At 41.2% G+C, this 16,533-nt stretch overlaps 1 protein-coding gene across 1 annotated transcript in view; it reads right to left on the bottom strand.

Moving 5' to 3' along the window:
• The window catches only part of Znf606 (zinc finger protein 606), a 16,148-nt gene extending 1,960 nt beyond the window's left edge, over positions 1 to 14,188 (bottom strand). The window contains exons 1-7 of the mRNA XM_031390921.1: positions 13,774 to 14,188; positions 12,978 to 13,060; positions 12,661 to 12,717; positions 12,137 to 12,228; positions 3,682 to 3,808; positions 3,327 to 3,422; positions 1 to 65 (exon numbers count right to left, since the gene is read on the bottom strand). Of these exons, the coding sequence (XP_031246781.1) occupies positions 1 to 65; positions 3,327 to 3,422; positions 3,682 to 3,808; positions 12,137 to 12,228; positions 12,661 to 12,717; positions 12,978 to 13,008 (468 nt within the window). The 5' untranslated portion in view covers positions 13,009 to 13,060; positions 13,774 to 14,188. The remainder of the gene's footprint in view (positions 66 to 3,326; positions 3,423 to 3,681; positions 3,809 to 12,136; positions 12,229 to 12,660; positions 12,718 to 12,977; positions 13,061 to 13,773) is intronic.
• Positions 14,189 to 16,533: the final 2,345 nt, after the last annotated feature.

Here is a 16,533-nt window from a genome sequence, read left to right as displayed (position 1 = left end):
TTGTTCTTCCTCAAAAACACTCTGCGCTGGAATCAATGCTTTGCTTTCAGTATTTCTCATCCACTCTGAAACAGAAGCAGGGAGAACTGTAAATGCAAAAGACCTCAGACTGTACTGGTGAGACTTATTATTCATGGTATGGAAAAGGCTAGAGTATATTTCATTTTCAAGTCCAGGCATAAAAGCCAGGGAAATAGTGAAAATTAAACAATAGCTAACTACAAAAGAAAGTCTATCATGACACTAATAAGATGTGGTTTCTTTCTAAAGATCTGGAGTATATGGGCTCTCAGCTGCCTACATGATCAACCTCCAATAAGCACAATGGATTCTGACTTAAGCTCAACCATGTTTCCTAGTAAACAACTTCACAGATCATCACAATTTCTGTTTGGCTTCTTCTGGACCCTACTGATATTGTTTTATATTCTTTTGTGTAATAAACCATAACCCTGATGGTAGTAAATTTCAAGTCCTATAAGTCATCCTAGTGTAATCAACAGGGTAGCAGTGACAAAAAGACACAGTGAATACTAGTAGGAAGAAAGGGAAAAAGGAAGGAAGAAAGCAATGAAGGAAGGAAGGAAGGAAGAAATGGACAAATGAACAAAGGAGAGAATGTAGGGGTGAAAGGATGAAAGGAGGAGAGGGAAGGGAAAAAAGGAAGGGCTTAATGAATAGGCATGCAGGCTTTTGGCAAGTAATATTTGAATTAAATAGAGCTATAATTTACTTCTGTATTATAATGTGTGTGTGTGTGTGTGTGTGTGTGTGTATGTGTGTGTATGTGTGTATGATAAAGTATCACCAAAAGATTTCAAACTAGGATGTTATAATAAACTACTACTACAAAATTGGTTGTTCCAGAATCCAGTCAAGATTTAAACACATAAGACTTATCAGCTTAGAGGGAAATATCATCACAGTTTAAAGATTCTCCTAAAGAAGCAATTCCTATGACCAGTATAAAATAATTTTTAGAGCACTGGTATAAGAGACAGATTAGAAAAACAGCATAGTATGGTAAAATAGTCAAGTGAGTTGAAGTTGATCATGTGTATTTAAATACTAGCTCTACCACTAAACCTAAATAGACTTTGTGTTGGCTGACCGTTAGTCATTCAGCAAAATGCATGCCAAATTTTGCATGTGTGTAATCAGCAATGTTTCATCATAAATGGAGTATCAGTCCAATAATCAATAGAATCTGTACTGACTTCCTACTACTGTTATAATAAGTTATCACATACTTAGTAACACAGACTTAGTATCTTACAATTCTAGAAGTCCACATCCCAGAACAACCATTAATTGTCTGGGGTTCTCTGAAGACCTACAACAAAGGCTGGTCTTTGACTTAACAAATAAAGGAAACACAAGATCCTAACAATTTTGGCAGGAAGATGAGAGAGAGCATACCAGCGAGACCAACAATACAATAACCAAAAAGAGAAAAAGAAAAACCTGAGTCACAATATGATCATAGAGGCTTTAACTGTGACAACCTAGAAGGTCACATGATTAATTAAACTGTTGAAACCCAAAAAGAGAATCCAGGAAGCAACAAAAGACAAGCAACTCTTTACACAGACAATCCTTAATATTATAAGTATTACTCATCAGAAACTATGGGAGCTAAAATAAAAATTCCACCAACCATGAACTTTATACTGATTAAAATTATCAAATGATTCCAGATAAAACCTTGGAATTTGTTGCTACCAAACCTGTCCCACAAGAAATGCTAACAGCTGCTGGGGAGATGGTATACAGTTGAGCATGTTACTCCTCTTGCAGAAGACCTCCGTTCAGTTCCTAGCTAACAACCATCTATAACTACAGTTCCAGAGAATCTAATGCCCTCTTCTGACCTCTGTGGGCTCTGGCAATGCATATACATCAGGCATACACACATACCCATAAAAAATTAAAATTTTTAAGCAGGCAAGTAAGAAATGCTAACAGGAGCTGAAGAAATGGCTCAGTAGTTAAGAAAATACTGCTGAGGACCCAAGTTCAGTTTCCAGCATTTAAGTCAGATAGCATAAAACTACCAATAAGTTTAGGTAACTGCACGAACTTGTATGCTCATGCACACACATAAATAAAAAAAATAATTTTAAAAGAGAAATGCTAAAAGAAGTCCTCTAGGCTGACATGGAAGATCACTAAGAAACAACTCAAAGAACAATACTAAAGAAATCATATTTTTCCCCTTTTTTTTCTGTTTTTGCAGACAGGTTCTCTATGTAGCCTTGCTTGTCCTGCAACTCACTATGTAGACCAAGCTAGCCTTGAACTCACAGAGATTCACCTGCCTCTGCCTCCCAAGAGCTCAGAATTAAAGGCATGCACCACCCCACCCAGTGAAATTACCCAACGAATAATATTGCTTTATCTGATTTTAGAGATAAGACAACACTGGTCACATGGCTAAGTGATCTACCAACCTTGACAACCTGAAACATTATTATGATGGAGGGAGAAAACTGACTCCTAGAAGTCATTTTCTGCCCTCCATATGGGTACCTACCCCACGCTACTCCTCACCCCTACACAAATAAATATAATTTAAAATTTTAAGAATTCTAATAACTGAAAATTACAAAGGGAAAATATCAGTAGTTACAAATGGGTGCTGATAACATACAATGTATAACTGTGTAAAAGAGAACAAGCTATATAAAAGCAAAGTTTCTGAATACTAATGAGATTAATTAGTATTAATCCAAATAAAATATTACAGTGATGTTAAGTGTAATCCTCAGTACAACCAATAAAGCAGTAACAAAACAAGCAATTCCAAAGTAAAAGAGAAGTGGTGACTGTACACTGAGAAGCACCAGTAAGTGGTAATGTGGTACAGAGCAGTGAGTGTATGTGAGGTTTTGACAGACATTTTATGTTGCTTTGATCTTTTTAAACCATGAGAAAACAGTCTATATATAAAAACTATTTTCTGTAAATAAGTGTTTAAAGCCATAGATTACAATTTAGAAATTTAAAAATAAATTTTTACATAGGTAAATAACTGAGACTTTAGCTTAGAGAAGGTAGAGGAAATATGAATAACCACAAAGTAAACAGAAAAGTGTGTGTGTGTGGGGTGGGGGTAGGGAGGACCTCAGGATATAACTGCAGTTTTATGAGAGGCTCTGCTCTCAATCAGTAGGAGATGGAAAGGAAACATGAAAGGAAACAGAATTCCCTTGAGGGAAACAGAATTCTGAATGTATCAGAAAATAACTCCTCTACATTTATCCCATTTCTCAAAAAGGAGAGCTTTGAAACCAGGTTCCTCATTCCTGCCTGGGGCATCACCTCACCTGGACCACTGCTTTCAGGATATCCTTGCTTCACTGACCATGGCTCTTCTCCTTGTTCCAACAGGGAGATGACTTCAGGCTTAGCAATCTGATTCCCTATACATGGAAGAAAGACATGTGACTTTGGTGACAAAGCTTTGGAGTTGCCAAAGAAATCTTCTCTTGCCTAGACCGACTGTGACTCCTCACACAGAATATGCACATCCTTCTCCTTTCATATTTCATAAATATTAGGAATTTCATCACTGAATTTCAAAGTTCAAGATAATCTTAGCCCTTCAGAGATACAACATGCTTCTTTCATAGAATAGTGGAAGACACTGGAGGAAATGGGCTTTGTCAGTTTCCACCTTACCCACAGAAAGTAGATGTCCATAGGTCTCCAGCATCACATCACGGTACAGAGTCCGCTGAACAAGGTCTAGCTGCCCCCATTCTTCTTGGGTAAAGGCCACAGCCACATCTTTGAAAGTCACTGGTTCCTGAAAGAGCACATATGATCCTTCTCAGCCAGTGGCAAACCTTTCCAAATTTTCTAGGGATGGAATGAGGCTGATAGCCTTTGGAGGAGAAGAGACAGGATGTAAAGGGTGCACTAGAAGGGATCAAGAATCTAGTCAGGTGTGGTGATTTACTTTAATCAAAGCACTTGGGAGGCAGAAGTAGGTGAATCTCTGTAAGTTTGAGACCAGCCCAGTCTACATAGTGAGTTCCAGGACAGCTTGGCTATATAAAGAGAGACCTGTCTCAATTTTGTTTTTTTAAATAAAAGATTCTAGCTGTTATGTGTCAAGTTTAACTGAGTAGTACAACAAAAATCGTGCTCATCAAGACATCTAAAAATCTAGAGGGGACTATTAATTAAACATCATGAGTCAAAAAGAGAAACTTGGGAAGCAGTAAGAGACACATAGAGGACCTTCAATGTATTTCCCAGTTTATTTATTAGAAACCAGTTCTGATAGTAATGGCCATTATGAACAAAAGTTCCACCCACCTCGACAATGCCCTGTTCTCTCAATACATGAATAACATCTGGGACCAAAGTAGAAAGAGGGTGCCTATAGACCAGAGATCTTGTGTTAGAAAAGCCTTTGCTCCCATATGTGGACCTGGGACCTAGGACCTGGAGGGTTATCTGTTATCTGCCATCCTGATCACAGGAGAAAGTTTCCATTCACAGGTCACGTCCATCAAAGGGCTGGAATTACGGATGAGCAAGATGGCCCAGAGCAACCTGGGCTGAGGGAATTTGTTATAGCAGTGGTCAAAAACAGTTGAGTTAGAAAGAAATTGAAACTGGCTAGCATGGTAGTATCCACCTGTAATCCCAGTTACTCATCAGGGGCTGAAGCAGGAAGGTATGAGTTGAGTTACCAGGCTCAATATAAGCCTTTGCAACATGGTGCCAAAAATAAATATAGAAACCAGACACCAGTCACTGATACAGAGTCAACCCTAAGACAAACCTGCTAGGCTGATATGTGTGTCATGCACACATCAGATGCACTCTTGGGGTCCTCTGACTCCCCTCCCTTAATAGCTTCTGGCTTTTTTCTTACCTTGGTACAACTTTTCCCACAGGCCTCCTTTGTGTCTGTTTATCACATCTTATAAACAACTTGTCACCACTGGCATGAACTAGCCTTTGCTACCTAGTATTCAATATACTTTTTTTTAAAACTCTGCCCAACAGAACTGCATTTACTCTACCATCAGAAGATGATCCATTTAAAACAAAACAAAACCCTGATTCTTTTTTCTTTTTAGAACAACTCAGCAAAATAAAATTCTGGTTTATTGTTGGACATTATTTCACACATACATCAAACAGGCCAAAAAAAAAAATTTTTTTTTTGCAAAGACTGCCTTATAACCCCAAACTCAACCCGTGCAGACACCCTGACACATCAGTCCTCCTGTAGCCCATCACTGCTGCTGACCTACACTGAAGCATCTGGGACAATGCACATGCATGGACAGATCTTATTTTCAGCAAGCTCTCACCAAGATCCCTGCTGCTTTGAGACTGTTAAGCCTGGATGCAGATTTCTGCCTCTGCCTTTCCAACACAAAGCACCTAAAAGTGTTGAACATACTATACTCTCTTCTCAAACTACTCTCCAACATTAGTGACAAAGTCAATTCCCTACTTTTCTTGTTGAAGATCTCCCACATCTGTTTCCCTCAAATTTCCTGTTGTTTCTACAAATTGACAGAGAAATGTAAAAATGTAAGCAAGATGAATTTTCGTAGGCAAGTTGAGAGGCCATGCTTACTACCCTGGGGTTTCTAGTCCTTGTTTCTTTCTATCTCATCCTCCTTAACTCTCGGATTTCTAGCAACCACCTTTTCCACATGTTTCCTACATCCTGAATATATACATGAATGATCATATACATGAAGATATGAGTTATCTTCTTACAAATTAAAATGATTATTGATGCTTTATTAAGTGTTATCTTTGTTTACAGCTGGTGGCTTTTGCATCTTTTGATACCCTGTGTTATTTATGTTGTTGTTCAAGGTAGGGTCTCTCTGTGTATCCTTGGCTGTCTTAGAATTCACTCTATAGACCAGGCTGGCTTCAAACTCAAGAGATCTGCCTATGCATCCCAACCAGTGGGATTAAAGGTGTACACCACCACTATCCAGCCCTATATTATTTCTTAAAGTAGTTCTATCCTTTATCTTTATATTCTTTCTGGAGTCTTCTGCTGGATATTGGGTTTCTTAGATAACTAATACTGTCTGATTTCTCCCCTTGTATGTCAGTCTTGGCAGAGATGGGAGTCCAGAGTACAGGAATTTACTTCCAGTACAGAATTCTTTCTATCTATTCCCTCACTAAACTGATTTTTGCCCTGTAGCATCTTGTTCTGTTTGTATTGCAACCTCTCCAGGCTAAGAGCCAGAGAAGAGACCTTATAGTTGTTTGAAAGTTGGCTGAATCTACTATCTGGGAATTAAGGAGGACAAGATAAAGAGAGAAAAACAGATAGTAAAAAATACCCAGCTTCACTAGTAGTCAAATACATTCAAACTAAAGTAATGTAATGCACCTTTTTTGACCTCACAATTAATACCACCACCACCACCACCACCACCACCTGATGTTAAGTGTGAGCAAAGACGTAAGAAAATGGGTATTTTCTGTCAGAATGGAGAGACTGAGCAGAGGCTGCAGTCATAGGAGACTGGCACGGGGACACTAGCAACAACAACAGCAAAAATTCTACTTCTAGGGTCATACATAAGCAACCAGTTAAACATATACAATGTGAAATAACAGGAACACTGGCACAGCTTTGGCTGAAATGGCAGTGAGAACAGGGGTAGATTTAGAAGCCCATCCATAAAAGGATGGGTAGAACGGAATTTGGTGAAGTACAGAAAGAACAAACCTGACCTGTTTATTTCTACCAATAAGAACATACCTCAAACTTTATCAAAGTAAGCTTTTAAATAACTACACATAGAGCTGAAGAGATGGCTCCAGGGTTAAGAACACTGATTGCTCTTAACAGTACCTGGTTTTAATTCCCAACACCCACATGGCAGGCAGCTCACAACCAGCAGTAACTCTGGTCTTAGGTAATCCATTGCCCTCTTCTGGATTCCACAGGCATTGTATGCACTTGGAGCACAGACAAACATGCAGGTAGGAATACCCATACACATAAAACAAAAACAAAAACAAAAACAAAAACCTTCAAAGCTACTTGTAGATTTGTGTAAGAGATTGTATTGCCTAATATTCTACATATAAAAATGGACTCTGTATCCAAGGAATCCATCCATGTTCAGTTTCTCTGACAGATTGAAGACTATGTAAAGACTGAAAAATAAAGCAAATATTACACTACTGGATTTTGTCAGGGAAGGTCTCCCTCCCTCTGTGGTTTATTTCTTGAGACAGGGTCTCTATATGCATCTCTGGCTAACCTAGAGCATGATATACAAACCAGACTGGCCTGGAACATAGATATTTCTGTCTCTGCCTCTCTAGTCCTGTTATTTAAGGCATGTGCCACCACACCTGGCTACAGTAGCTGTTTATTCAGAGATGGGGTTTTATTACTCTTTATACTTTGCTATAATTAACAGAACTTGTCAAAAATATCCAGAATTTAAAAAGAAATATCAAGCTAGGCCTGTAAAGACAGTTAGCCCTCCAGGTCAATATACCATGTCGGGGCCACAAAATCAAAGGAGGCCTCATCTCAGGGATAAACAACCATTAAATAAATACCTTTAGTCTGCGAATGAAAATGAAAAACCCAGCAGCTGAAAGTGATAGTGGATGGCAGTAGGCAGCAGCTTCTGTGGAGAAGGACATCCTCATCACCAAGAGCAGGGAAGAAATGAAGGGTTCAGCGTTACCTGAGGTCCTGGGCTAAGACTGCAGAGCACAGGTAATGCTCACAAGCCGGGCTTCTATCTTCCAGTCATATTTCAAATTCTTGCAAATGTCCTTGTATATATTACTTTGTGTGCACATTGTGCCTTTCTTTACCTAGGCATTCCAAAGCACTTCCTGGGATGTTTACACACTAGCCACATACTTAAACTAGGGGGCCTAAGGCTGTTGAACTACATCTTGTCAGTCTGCCTGGTAAAGCCGCTAGTTGTCTGAACTCCTCAGGTTTCCTCCTTCATGGAATCCGTGGCATTAGTAAGGCTTTTCAGTATTAATTCTTTATATATATATTTGGGTGCTATTTTATATTTTTAATTTATATTAGTTTTCAGTATTAATTCTTTATATATATTTTTGGGTGCTATTTTATATTTTTAATTTATATTAGTGCTTGTGTGACATAGGGTATATGGATGGGACACTTGTAATGTCAGCTCTCTTCATCCATCAAGGACTGTTGGTTGGCAAGCATACCACCTGCTGGCCCATCTTGCCAGCCAGTCTTTTCTGTTTTTTGTTGTTTTTAGGGCTAATATTTATTTTTTTTATTTATACATGTGTGTCTGTGTGAATGTATGGCACTGTATGCAGGCGCCAGTCAAATCCAGAGCAGGGTATCAGATCCTCTGGAGCTAGAGTCACATGTAGTTGTGAACCACCTATCATGGATGCTGGGAACCAAACTAAGGTACTCTGAACAATAAATGCTCTTAAGCACAGAGCTATCTCTCCAGTCCACAGCTTATTTATTTATTTTTTCTTTAAAGACAGGACCTGAAACTCACGGTTCTCCTGCCTTAGCCTCCAAAGTGCTAGGATTATAAGCATGTACTATCATACCTGGCTAGTATTAAAATTTCAACACAAGATCTTTGTAGAAAAGTCAGTCTTCACACAGCAGGAATAACGAGTACATGTTACCCATGTTTGCCATGTTTCTCATTTGTCATGTAGAAAAGCCTTGGTGGATCATTATAGAGAGCAGTTCCAAATTTGGTAGGCTCTCTGGTTATTTTTTAAGCAAACTGGGATATTATCACTAAAATTGTTTTCACTATTCCTTCAAAGAACAGGATCTAGGGTTCTACTAGATGAAATTTTACTGACACATTGCCAAGATTAAACAGAGATGGCAGCTTTTGATGTTTCCACCAGGTGAATGCTTTATTTCAGCAATTTGCTTTATTTCAGTAATCAACTTGGAGAAAGCCATACAGGAACAACAGGCTCACTGCGTTCCTCACAATCCTGCTTAATTGGGAAGTTCTAGCCGACTGTGATGATGAATGGCTCTGACCCAGCACTGGGGAGGCAGAGGGAAGTAGAGTAGATCTCTTCTGAGTTCAATGCCAATTCAATAGCAAGTTCCAGGCTAATGAGGATCTTAAGAAACCAATACAAGAACAATTCAAAATTCAAGTCCAAGTTTCCAACAGGGAAAATTCTAAAGTAGTGATCTGGGAAGAGGGCCAAGACTATGTTCTCAGAAATCACAACTCTTCAGACATTACAAAGTGTTGTTATTTTAACCGTTTTATTTTTCTCAGCAATAACTAGTCATTTTCAGAATCTCTCCCATAAGTTAACCATAGAGTAAAGCACAGTGGTGAGTCAGGTTTCTTTACAGCATTTGATAGCTAACTTGTATTCTCCTGAGACTGACTCGGGACCGTCTAGTCTTCCTAGCCTACCTTTACTGCTGGTGGTTTTGTTATAGGATGTGAAAATGATGTTCATATTGTGACAGCAGTGAGCCTTGGCCATTCAAGTTCTGAAGCCAGATAACCATCACCCTGTATCACTCCATCCAGGCCCTTCTGCTGCTCGGGGACAGTGGTACTGCCATGTGATGACAGGACACTTTCAGTGCAGTTCACCTGTCAGCTTTCAAACTGTAGGGAGGAGGTTTTATTATTATTTTTAATTTGAGGGAAGGCATAGTTAAATAGAGATGTTACTTTAAAACATTTATCCACATTAATTTAATTAGTATTTCACATTATCTTACTTCATCGCTTCATTATTTTAAGTTACAAGTAAAAGACCTAAATATTCAAACTGCTTTTTCCTTGTCATAGCAGAGAGTAAGCAGAATAACTTAAAATTTTATTAATTTAAAAAAATAATTAAAAAAATTTCCATTTGGAAACATTAAGATTTACAAAACTGGAAAGAGAAAAAGGGGAGTGGGTAACTGAGCCTGAGTCACGAAAAGAAACTCTAGAATAGTCGTTTTCAACTTTTTTAATGCTGTAGTTCAATTCCTTATGTTGTGGTGACCCTCAACCATAAAATTATTTTTGTTGCTACTTCATAATTGTAATCTGGCTACTGTTATAAACTGTAATGTAAATATCTGGTATGCAACTTCTGTGAAAGGGCCATTCGAGCTCCAAAGAGGTCCTGACCCGCATGCTGAGACCCACTGCTCTAGGGCATCTTAAAATGTGAGCTGATACATGGAGGCTTAGCATTTAAACACACTTGCTATTCTATCACGTGCACCGATGTTCTGATCCTAGCACTTACGTTGGGCAGCTCACAAACACATTTAACTCTATCTACAAAGGACCCAATATCTTCTCATCTCCTTGGGTACCTGGGTGTACACACACACACACACACACACACACACACACACACACAGAGAAAATTTTAAGTGGCTAGAGAGATGGCTCAGCAGTTAAGAGCACTGGTTGCTCTACCAGGGTACAGACATACATGCAGGCAAAATACCCATACAGATAAATAAAAAACTTTTTTTTAAATTAATAAATAATAAATAATTAAGGGGGTAGGTTGGAAAGATGGGTCAGTGAGTAAAGTCACTTGAGTTCAATCTCTGGAACCCTCATGAAGGAAGGAGAACACCAACTCTTCAAGCTGTCCTCAGACTACCCTACCTCCTGCCCCACTTCCACATGTGCACCCCCACACATTCAAAAACAAATATATTTTTAAAACATTTTTTAAATTAATAACCCTTAAAACGTGCAAAGTTGAAGAAACCAGATTCAAAATGTCATATGTTATGATTCCATTTAAATTAAATACCCAGAATGGGCAAATCCATAGAGCTAGAAATTGACTAGTGGTTGCCAGGGACTGGGGTAGAAGAAAGGGCGTGACTACTCAAATGGATATAAAGAGTTCTTTTGGGGGAGACAGAAATGTTCTAGAATGAGAAGCTGGAATCACTGTTTTGTGACTATACTAAAAACCAATGAACTGTACGACTTAAAAGGGTCAACTTTCTAGTATATAGATATTATCTCAATAAAGCTATTAATTTTTTAAAAAGAAAAAAAAAGACAAATGGCTGGATCTGGTTAAGAACCTAGATGTGAGGGAAAGCAGTGACAGTGTTCCCACACAGACACTCTTGTCCTGTGCTCTCTGAGGGGCTATCTGGGGTGCTCTTATGCTCCCAGAGCTCTGCTGGACTCCCTGTGGATCTCTCGATGTTAGTCTACTCTCCAGACCCTGATCAGACTGAAGCCTCTGACACCAGCCTGCCTCTCACAGCCTCTCCACTGCACACACCTTTCTAGACACATTCTGGATCACGGTGCCTCCTGAAGCCAATAATTCCGAGGTTTGTAGGTTGGCAACAGGAGTGCAGGCCCACCTGGGTTCTTCCTAGACTCTCCTAACTAAAATCAGCCTGAATGCAGATACCAGTCATACAGTACACTTCAGATCTTTAACATACCTGTGGAGCTCTGGGCAGGCCAGACACCTGCTTACCAGAATGTGCCCACCTGATGCATTGCTTTTACCTCTTTGCTTATTAGTCAAGCTAACCTCCACAATTCTGTATCCCTACTGACCTCTACGCAGACTCTGTCTCATCTCTCAAGACATCAGTGGACTGAGCTGTAACAGAGCTTAGGGTTTCCCTCCATGTGTCAGGCTTGTGTCAGAGCATGTTTAGCCCCAGGCTAACTGTAAAGTGTCATTACCTGAGTGTGCTACCTTAGTGGACTGTTAGGTCCTCCAGGTAGAGGCTTACACCTGTTCTTGTTCTCAGAGCAAGCATGGAGTAGACTAGACAGCGTCCAGCCTTAATCTGATTTTCAACACACGAGTAAATAAGGGGGCTGGGGGAAGAAGTAAGGGCTGCCAGCAAAAAATGGCTTTCATTCATCTCTCTCAAAAGAGCTGATGACAGAGATTTGTCTCAGCTCTGTGGAGAGGCAGAGTGACAGCAAAGCTCTGTGTCACGGAAAACTGACTGGCTTCCCCTACCTGCATTCAGGAATCACTAATTGGCTGACTCCTCGACCTATGTTTTTGCTGCTGTAAATTCAGGAACAGTATCAACTAGGAAGGCCAAGGAAAACCCGTGAACACAGTGATCTTTCAAGAAAAAGCAGAAGTTCCATCTCACCTGGACTTGGGCTATTGGGAGCCCACCTGCCTTTCTTCCTCCCTCCCCAGGGCTTCCCTCTATGTGCCATGCTGGATCCTGAGGACACAGAGCTGTGAACAGAAAAAGACATCATGGAGATACCACTTCCTGCCAGAAGTTCATCGTGTATACCCTATGGAAATGAGAAGTGCTAGGCCCCGCTTATGCTCCTACCATCACCAGTAAGGAAGGAAGCCCCCTCTTTACCCCACAGATGAAGGAGAAGGTGACGAGTGAATCCTCACAGACTTTCTGGTCTGAGGCCTAAATATCTAGACCTTAATTCTCGTGTTATCTGTCCTAGAGATGTCATCATCACATTACCCCTACAGATACTTTTGTGACCCCTCTTTACTCCAGCTCTGTAGTGAGATCTGGACTACCAGCTCCTGTTCTAAAGAACCACTGGGTCACCAGCTCTGACCTCAGCTTTGGCAGATGGCTGAAGGGAGAGGACAGTACATGGCAGCCAACACAGTTGAGGGTACAGGGTCTTGACTCACCCCAGGAGACAGAAGGGTCAGCAGCTGCCATCCCCCAAGACTGGTCCAAGAAGGTACCTATAGAGAAGGAGCAGATTATGACCGGGATACAAACGCAGCGACTAAATGTAACACAAGAAAAAAGAAGCGTGGCAAAGTCCTACACAGAACCCAAGGGTATAAAAACAAAATCCAGCATAACCCGGATCTGTATAGGAAACACATGTGTAGACTATGATTTAACAATGAGGCAATTAAAATCAGAACCCTTGGAAGGGCTGAGTAAGTCTCCTGTAGGGAAGATGCAGGAAAAAAAAAAAATCAAGATTTGGACTCACCCCAGGAGGGCCATGGGTTGATGGCTGCCATCCCTGAAGATTAATCAGCCAGGGTCCTGCCCAGGAGCACTGCAATTATCAGCCTAGAGACAAAGAAAGAAAAAAAAAAAAAGACAAAACAGGTCCAGTCTCACAAAAAACCCACTGAGAACAAAGCAGTGACTGGGAGCACAAGTAATACCAGCAATGGGGAGGCAGACAGGAGAATCCCTGGGGATTTCTGACAAGTCAATAGAGTGGAGTTAGAAGCTTGCTTCCTGGTTCAGTAAGAGACCCTATCTCAAAGCCAAGGTATCTAGCCACTGAAGAAGATGCCCAAACCAACCACATAGTCAACACAGACACACACTTTAGGATAAAGTGTGATCGTTTGCAAACGATAAAGCCAAACAACAACCACCACCACCTGCACAATCTTCCAGACTCAAGCCCATCAATCCCCTCCTGAAGTCAGAGACAAAAAAGTCTAGGGTCAGACCCCACATATGCACGGATTCCGGGTCTTTGTGTGAGGTCGGCAACCTCTTGGTTGGTATTAAATTTGGTACTATGCACTGGCACACTTACAGAGACTCAGATACACCAGGATTATCCAGGCAAGTAAGTTGTAAGATTTCTACACACACACACACACTGATAACTCCAGGCAAGCAAGTTGCAAGAATCATGCACTTCCAAGTCAGGTTTGACGCCCTTTACGGATCTTTGCTTGGAAGGGAACAGTTAAGAGCCTGGCTCTCCTGGTCTCCGCAACCCGGTCGCTCTAAGGCTGGTTTCAGCAAGCTTCCCGCCTTACCTGGCGCGCATCCACTGGCCCCGACTTTGCGCTGCGGCTGAGCTGGCTCGAGGCTGCTGCACTGAGTGGCTTCGGTCCTGCACCGAGACAACGTCCCAAGCCTGGCCTACTCGGTCCACTAGGGCCGGCCTTTCCCAGTCTGTAGAAATAGCGCGCCCAGACCCCGGAGCTGGAGGGTCGAGGGCAACCGGGGCACCGAGTCGGCGAGAAAAGAGAAGGTACCCGTTGAACCCCGGCACTGAGCCAGCCCGGGCCGCAGGTGCCGCTTCTCCGTGACCGTTCCCACGACCTGCCAGGCTCTCTGTGACAACGACATCGGTAGCCCTTCGGTCTGGATATAAGGCCTTACCTTGGCCGCGGACAATGGCGGCCGCACCCCCCAGAGTCGACTAGGGCACACCGCGAGGACTACTGGGAGTTGTAGTTTCAAAGAGACGCGCTTCGCGGGGCTACCGGAAGTCGTCCAAGGCCATTTTCAGAGCACAAATCCGGCCCTTGAAACATCCAGCCTCTTTGGCTCCGCTTGTTTCCGAGGCTGAGAAGGGCGGGTGGTTCTCTCACCATCCACCTCTCCCCAACTGATGACAGCCAGGATAGGTTGATAGGCCAGGAACCGCAGTTAGAGTCTCAGTAAAATGGCAGCTCAAGGTAACTACTTTCGGTGTTGGATCTTGATGAGGGTGAGTGATTTCTAGGAAGCACTTCCCTCAACCTTTACAAAACTGAGAGCGTGGTTGTTATTATACCTTTATTTTTTATTTTTAGATGAAAAACCTAATTCCGGGTGGCCCCTTGCTTATGAAGCCCCACTTCTGAGAACATCAGGGATTGTCCCACACACCTCTTTCAAGATGGCAAAGTCTTATGGGAGTCTAAACGGACAAATTAGTTGTGGTATTTCCCGGAATCAACATTTATTGAGCAGCATTTGGGGATAGAACAGAAAACAGCTAAAGAAACCTCGGACCTGTTTATGACGTGTGAAATTGCATAGTACGTGGAGGGCAAGACCACATTTAAAAAAGTGCAGCTAAAAGTGGTTCTGGCATGCACTAGCAACACGAAGTTATGGATTGCAAAGAAGCAAAGGAGGCACCAGGAAACACATTAAACAATGAAGGGTATTTTGTTTTCTGCGTTAAGAAGAGAGTATACGGAAAAGCTGAAGAGCAAGTTGTGAAATATGTTAAAGTTGTAAGACTAGATAGTGTCAGAGGCTGGCAGGAAGAGGAAATGAGCTGGAGTTTCTAATCCTCCTGCCTCTATCTCCTCAGTGCAGGCAAACACTCTACCAACTGAACTGCATCCCTAGCTTAGAAATCTAGTTTCTTTGTTGTGAGTTAGAGGGAACACTGAAAAGTTTAGGTGAGGGAGCAGTGACACTGTGTGTGTGTTTGTTTAAAATGAATTAGTTGCTATAGAGAAGGGACTTCTGGAACCAAATGAGCAATGAGCAAGGCAGACCTCAGAGACAGTTCCAAAAGAGATGGAAGGTCATTTAATGAAGGCTTATGGGTTGGATTTGTATGGGTGATATTGGCACTCACAGGGAAGGCAAAAAGGAGTCAGTCTCCCGACATGCATGGAGGAGCTAAGGAAGAAAAGCTGAATTTAAGGGAGAGGCCTAGTAGGTGATGTAAAAAGGCCAAGGTACTGACATAGACCCTGGGTGGACAGGAAAGTGATCTTAGGCAGAAATACAGAATTGTACAAAATAATAATGTATGGATGGTAGTACACAAGCCCCACCTTTAATGATTAGACAGAGAAACAATGCTTGAAGGAGTAGTGGTGGGTTAGAAGAGAGTCTTTCTACTTCATCCCCAAAGCTCATTCCTCCAGCCAGCAGTCAAAGATATCTTTAGATTTTCATATCAGGTCTCTGCATGTCCTTCACTGGCTTCCTCTTGCAATCTGAATAAAATCCAAACTATAGTTCACAACTTAGAGAACAATGGGACTGGCCTCAGTTTCCCCAACCCACCTTAATTCCTTCCCATCCCCACAAAGCTCAACTCATTTCACTCCTACTCCTAAACTCCAGTCTCCTCTAACAGGAAAAGGCCAATCTGGCTTTGAGGCCTTAACACTTGCTGTTCCCTCTGCTTAAAGTTAAAGTTGTCTTCCTCATATAGTCACTGGGTAGTTACTTTAATACCACATTTGGATACCAGCCACCTCTGAGCATCTCTCCCCTAAATCTCAATCCTATTACCCCGTTTTGTTTTATTTATACCAATATTGCCTAACGTCCCCTGACTTTGTTATTTTAAGTCTGTGCAGAAAAATCTCTCTGTTCTTGTAAGTGTATGGAAGAAACAAAGCTTTGCAGTTTATTCTGGTTTAGTAATGATACATGTATTTGTTCAGAAAATACTAGCAAAGAAGTGTCTCAAACTGCAAGTTACTATACCTTTTTTCAACTGAAGTTTCTTAAGACCAAGGGACAAAAGGAAAGGGGAAAAGTTAGTTCAAAGCTCTCTCTTTACATTTTCAGGGACTGATAATAGAGAACTTTTATTGTCTTTTAAAGATGATAAATTTTATGAAATTCAATCACCTAATGCCAGCTTTGAAAAATTCAGTATGTCAGTGTAAAACAGGATATGAATTTATGTTCCAACTAAGACTTGATGGCTTCTGTTCAAGGTTGAACTCTCATGTCTTTTGATCTAAAGGCATCAGGAAACAAAAATGAAGATAAAGATTATGGCTTGAATATTTTTGTCACCTCCAAAACTTATGCATTGAAATTTAATC

The sequence above is a fragment of the Mastomys coucha genome, unplaced genomic scaffold (assembly GCF_008632895.1).
Source record: "Mastomys coucha isolate ucsf_1 unplaced genomic scaffold, UCSF_Mcou_1 pScaffold21, whole genome shotgun sequence".
NCBI classification, from domain to species: Eukaryota; Metazoa; Chordata; class Mammalia; order Rodentia; family Muridae; genus Mastomys; species Mastomys coucha.
Note: the sequence above shows the minus strand (reverse complement) of the source record. Positions and strands in the feature narration are given on the sequence as shown.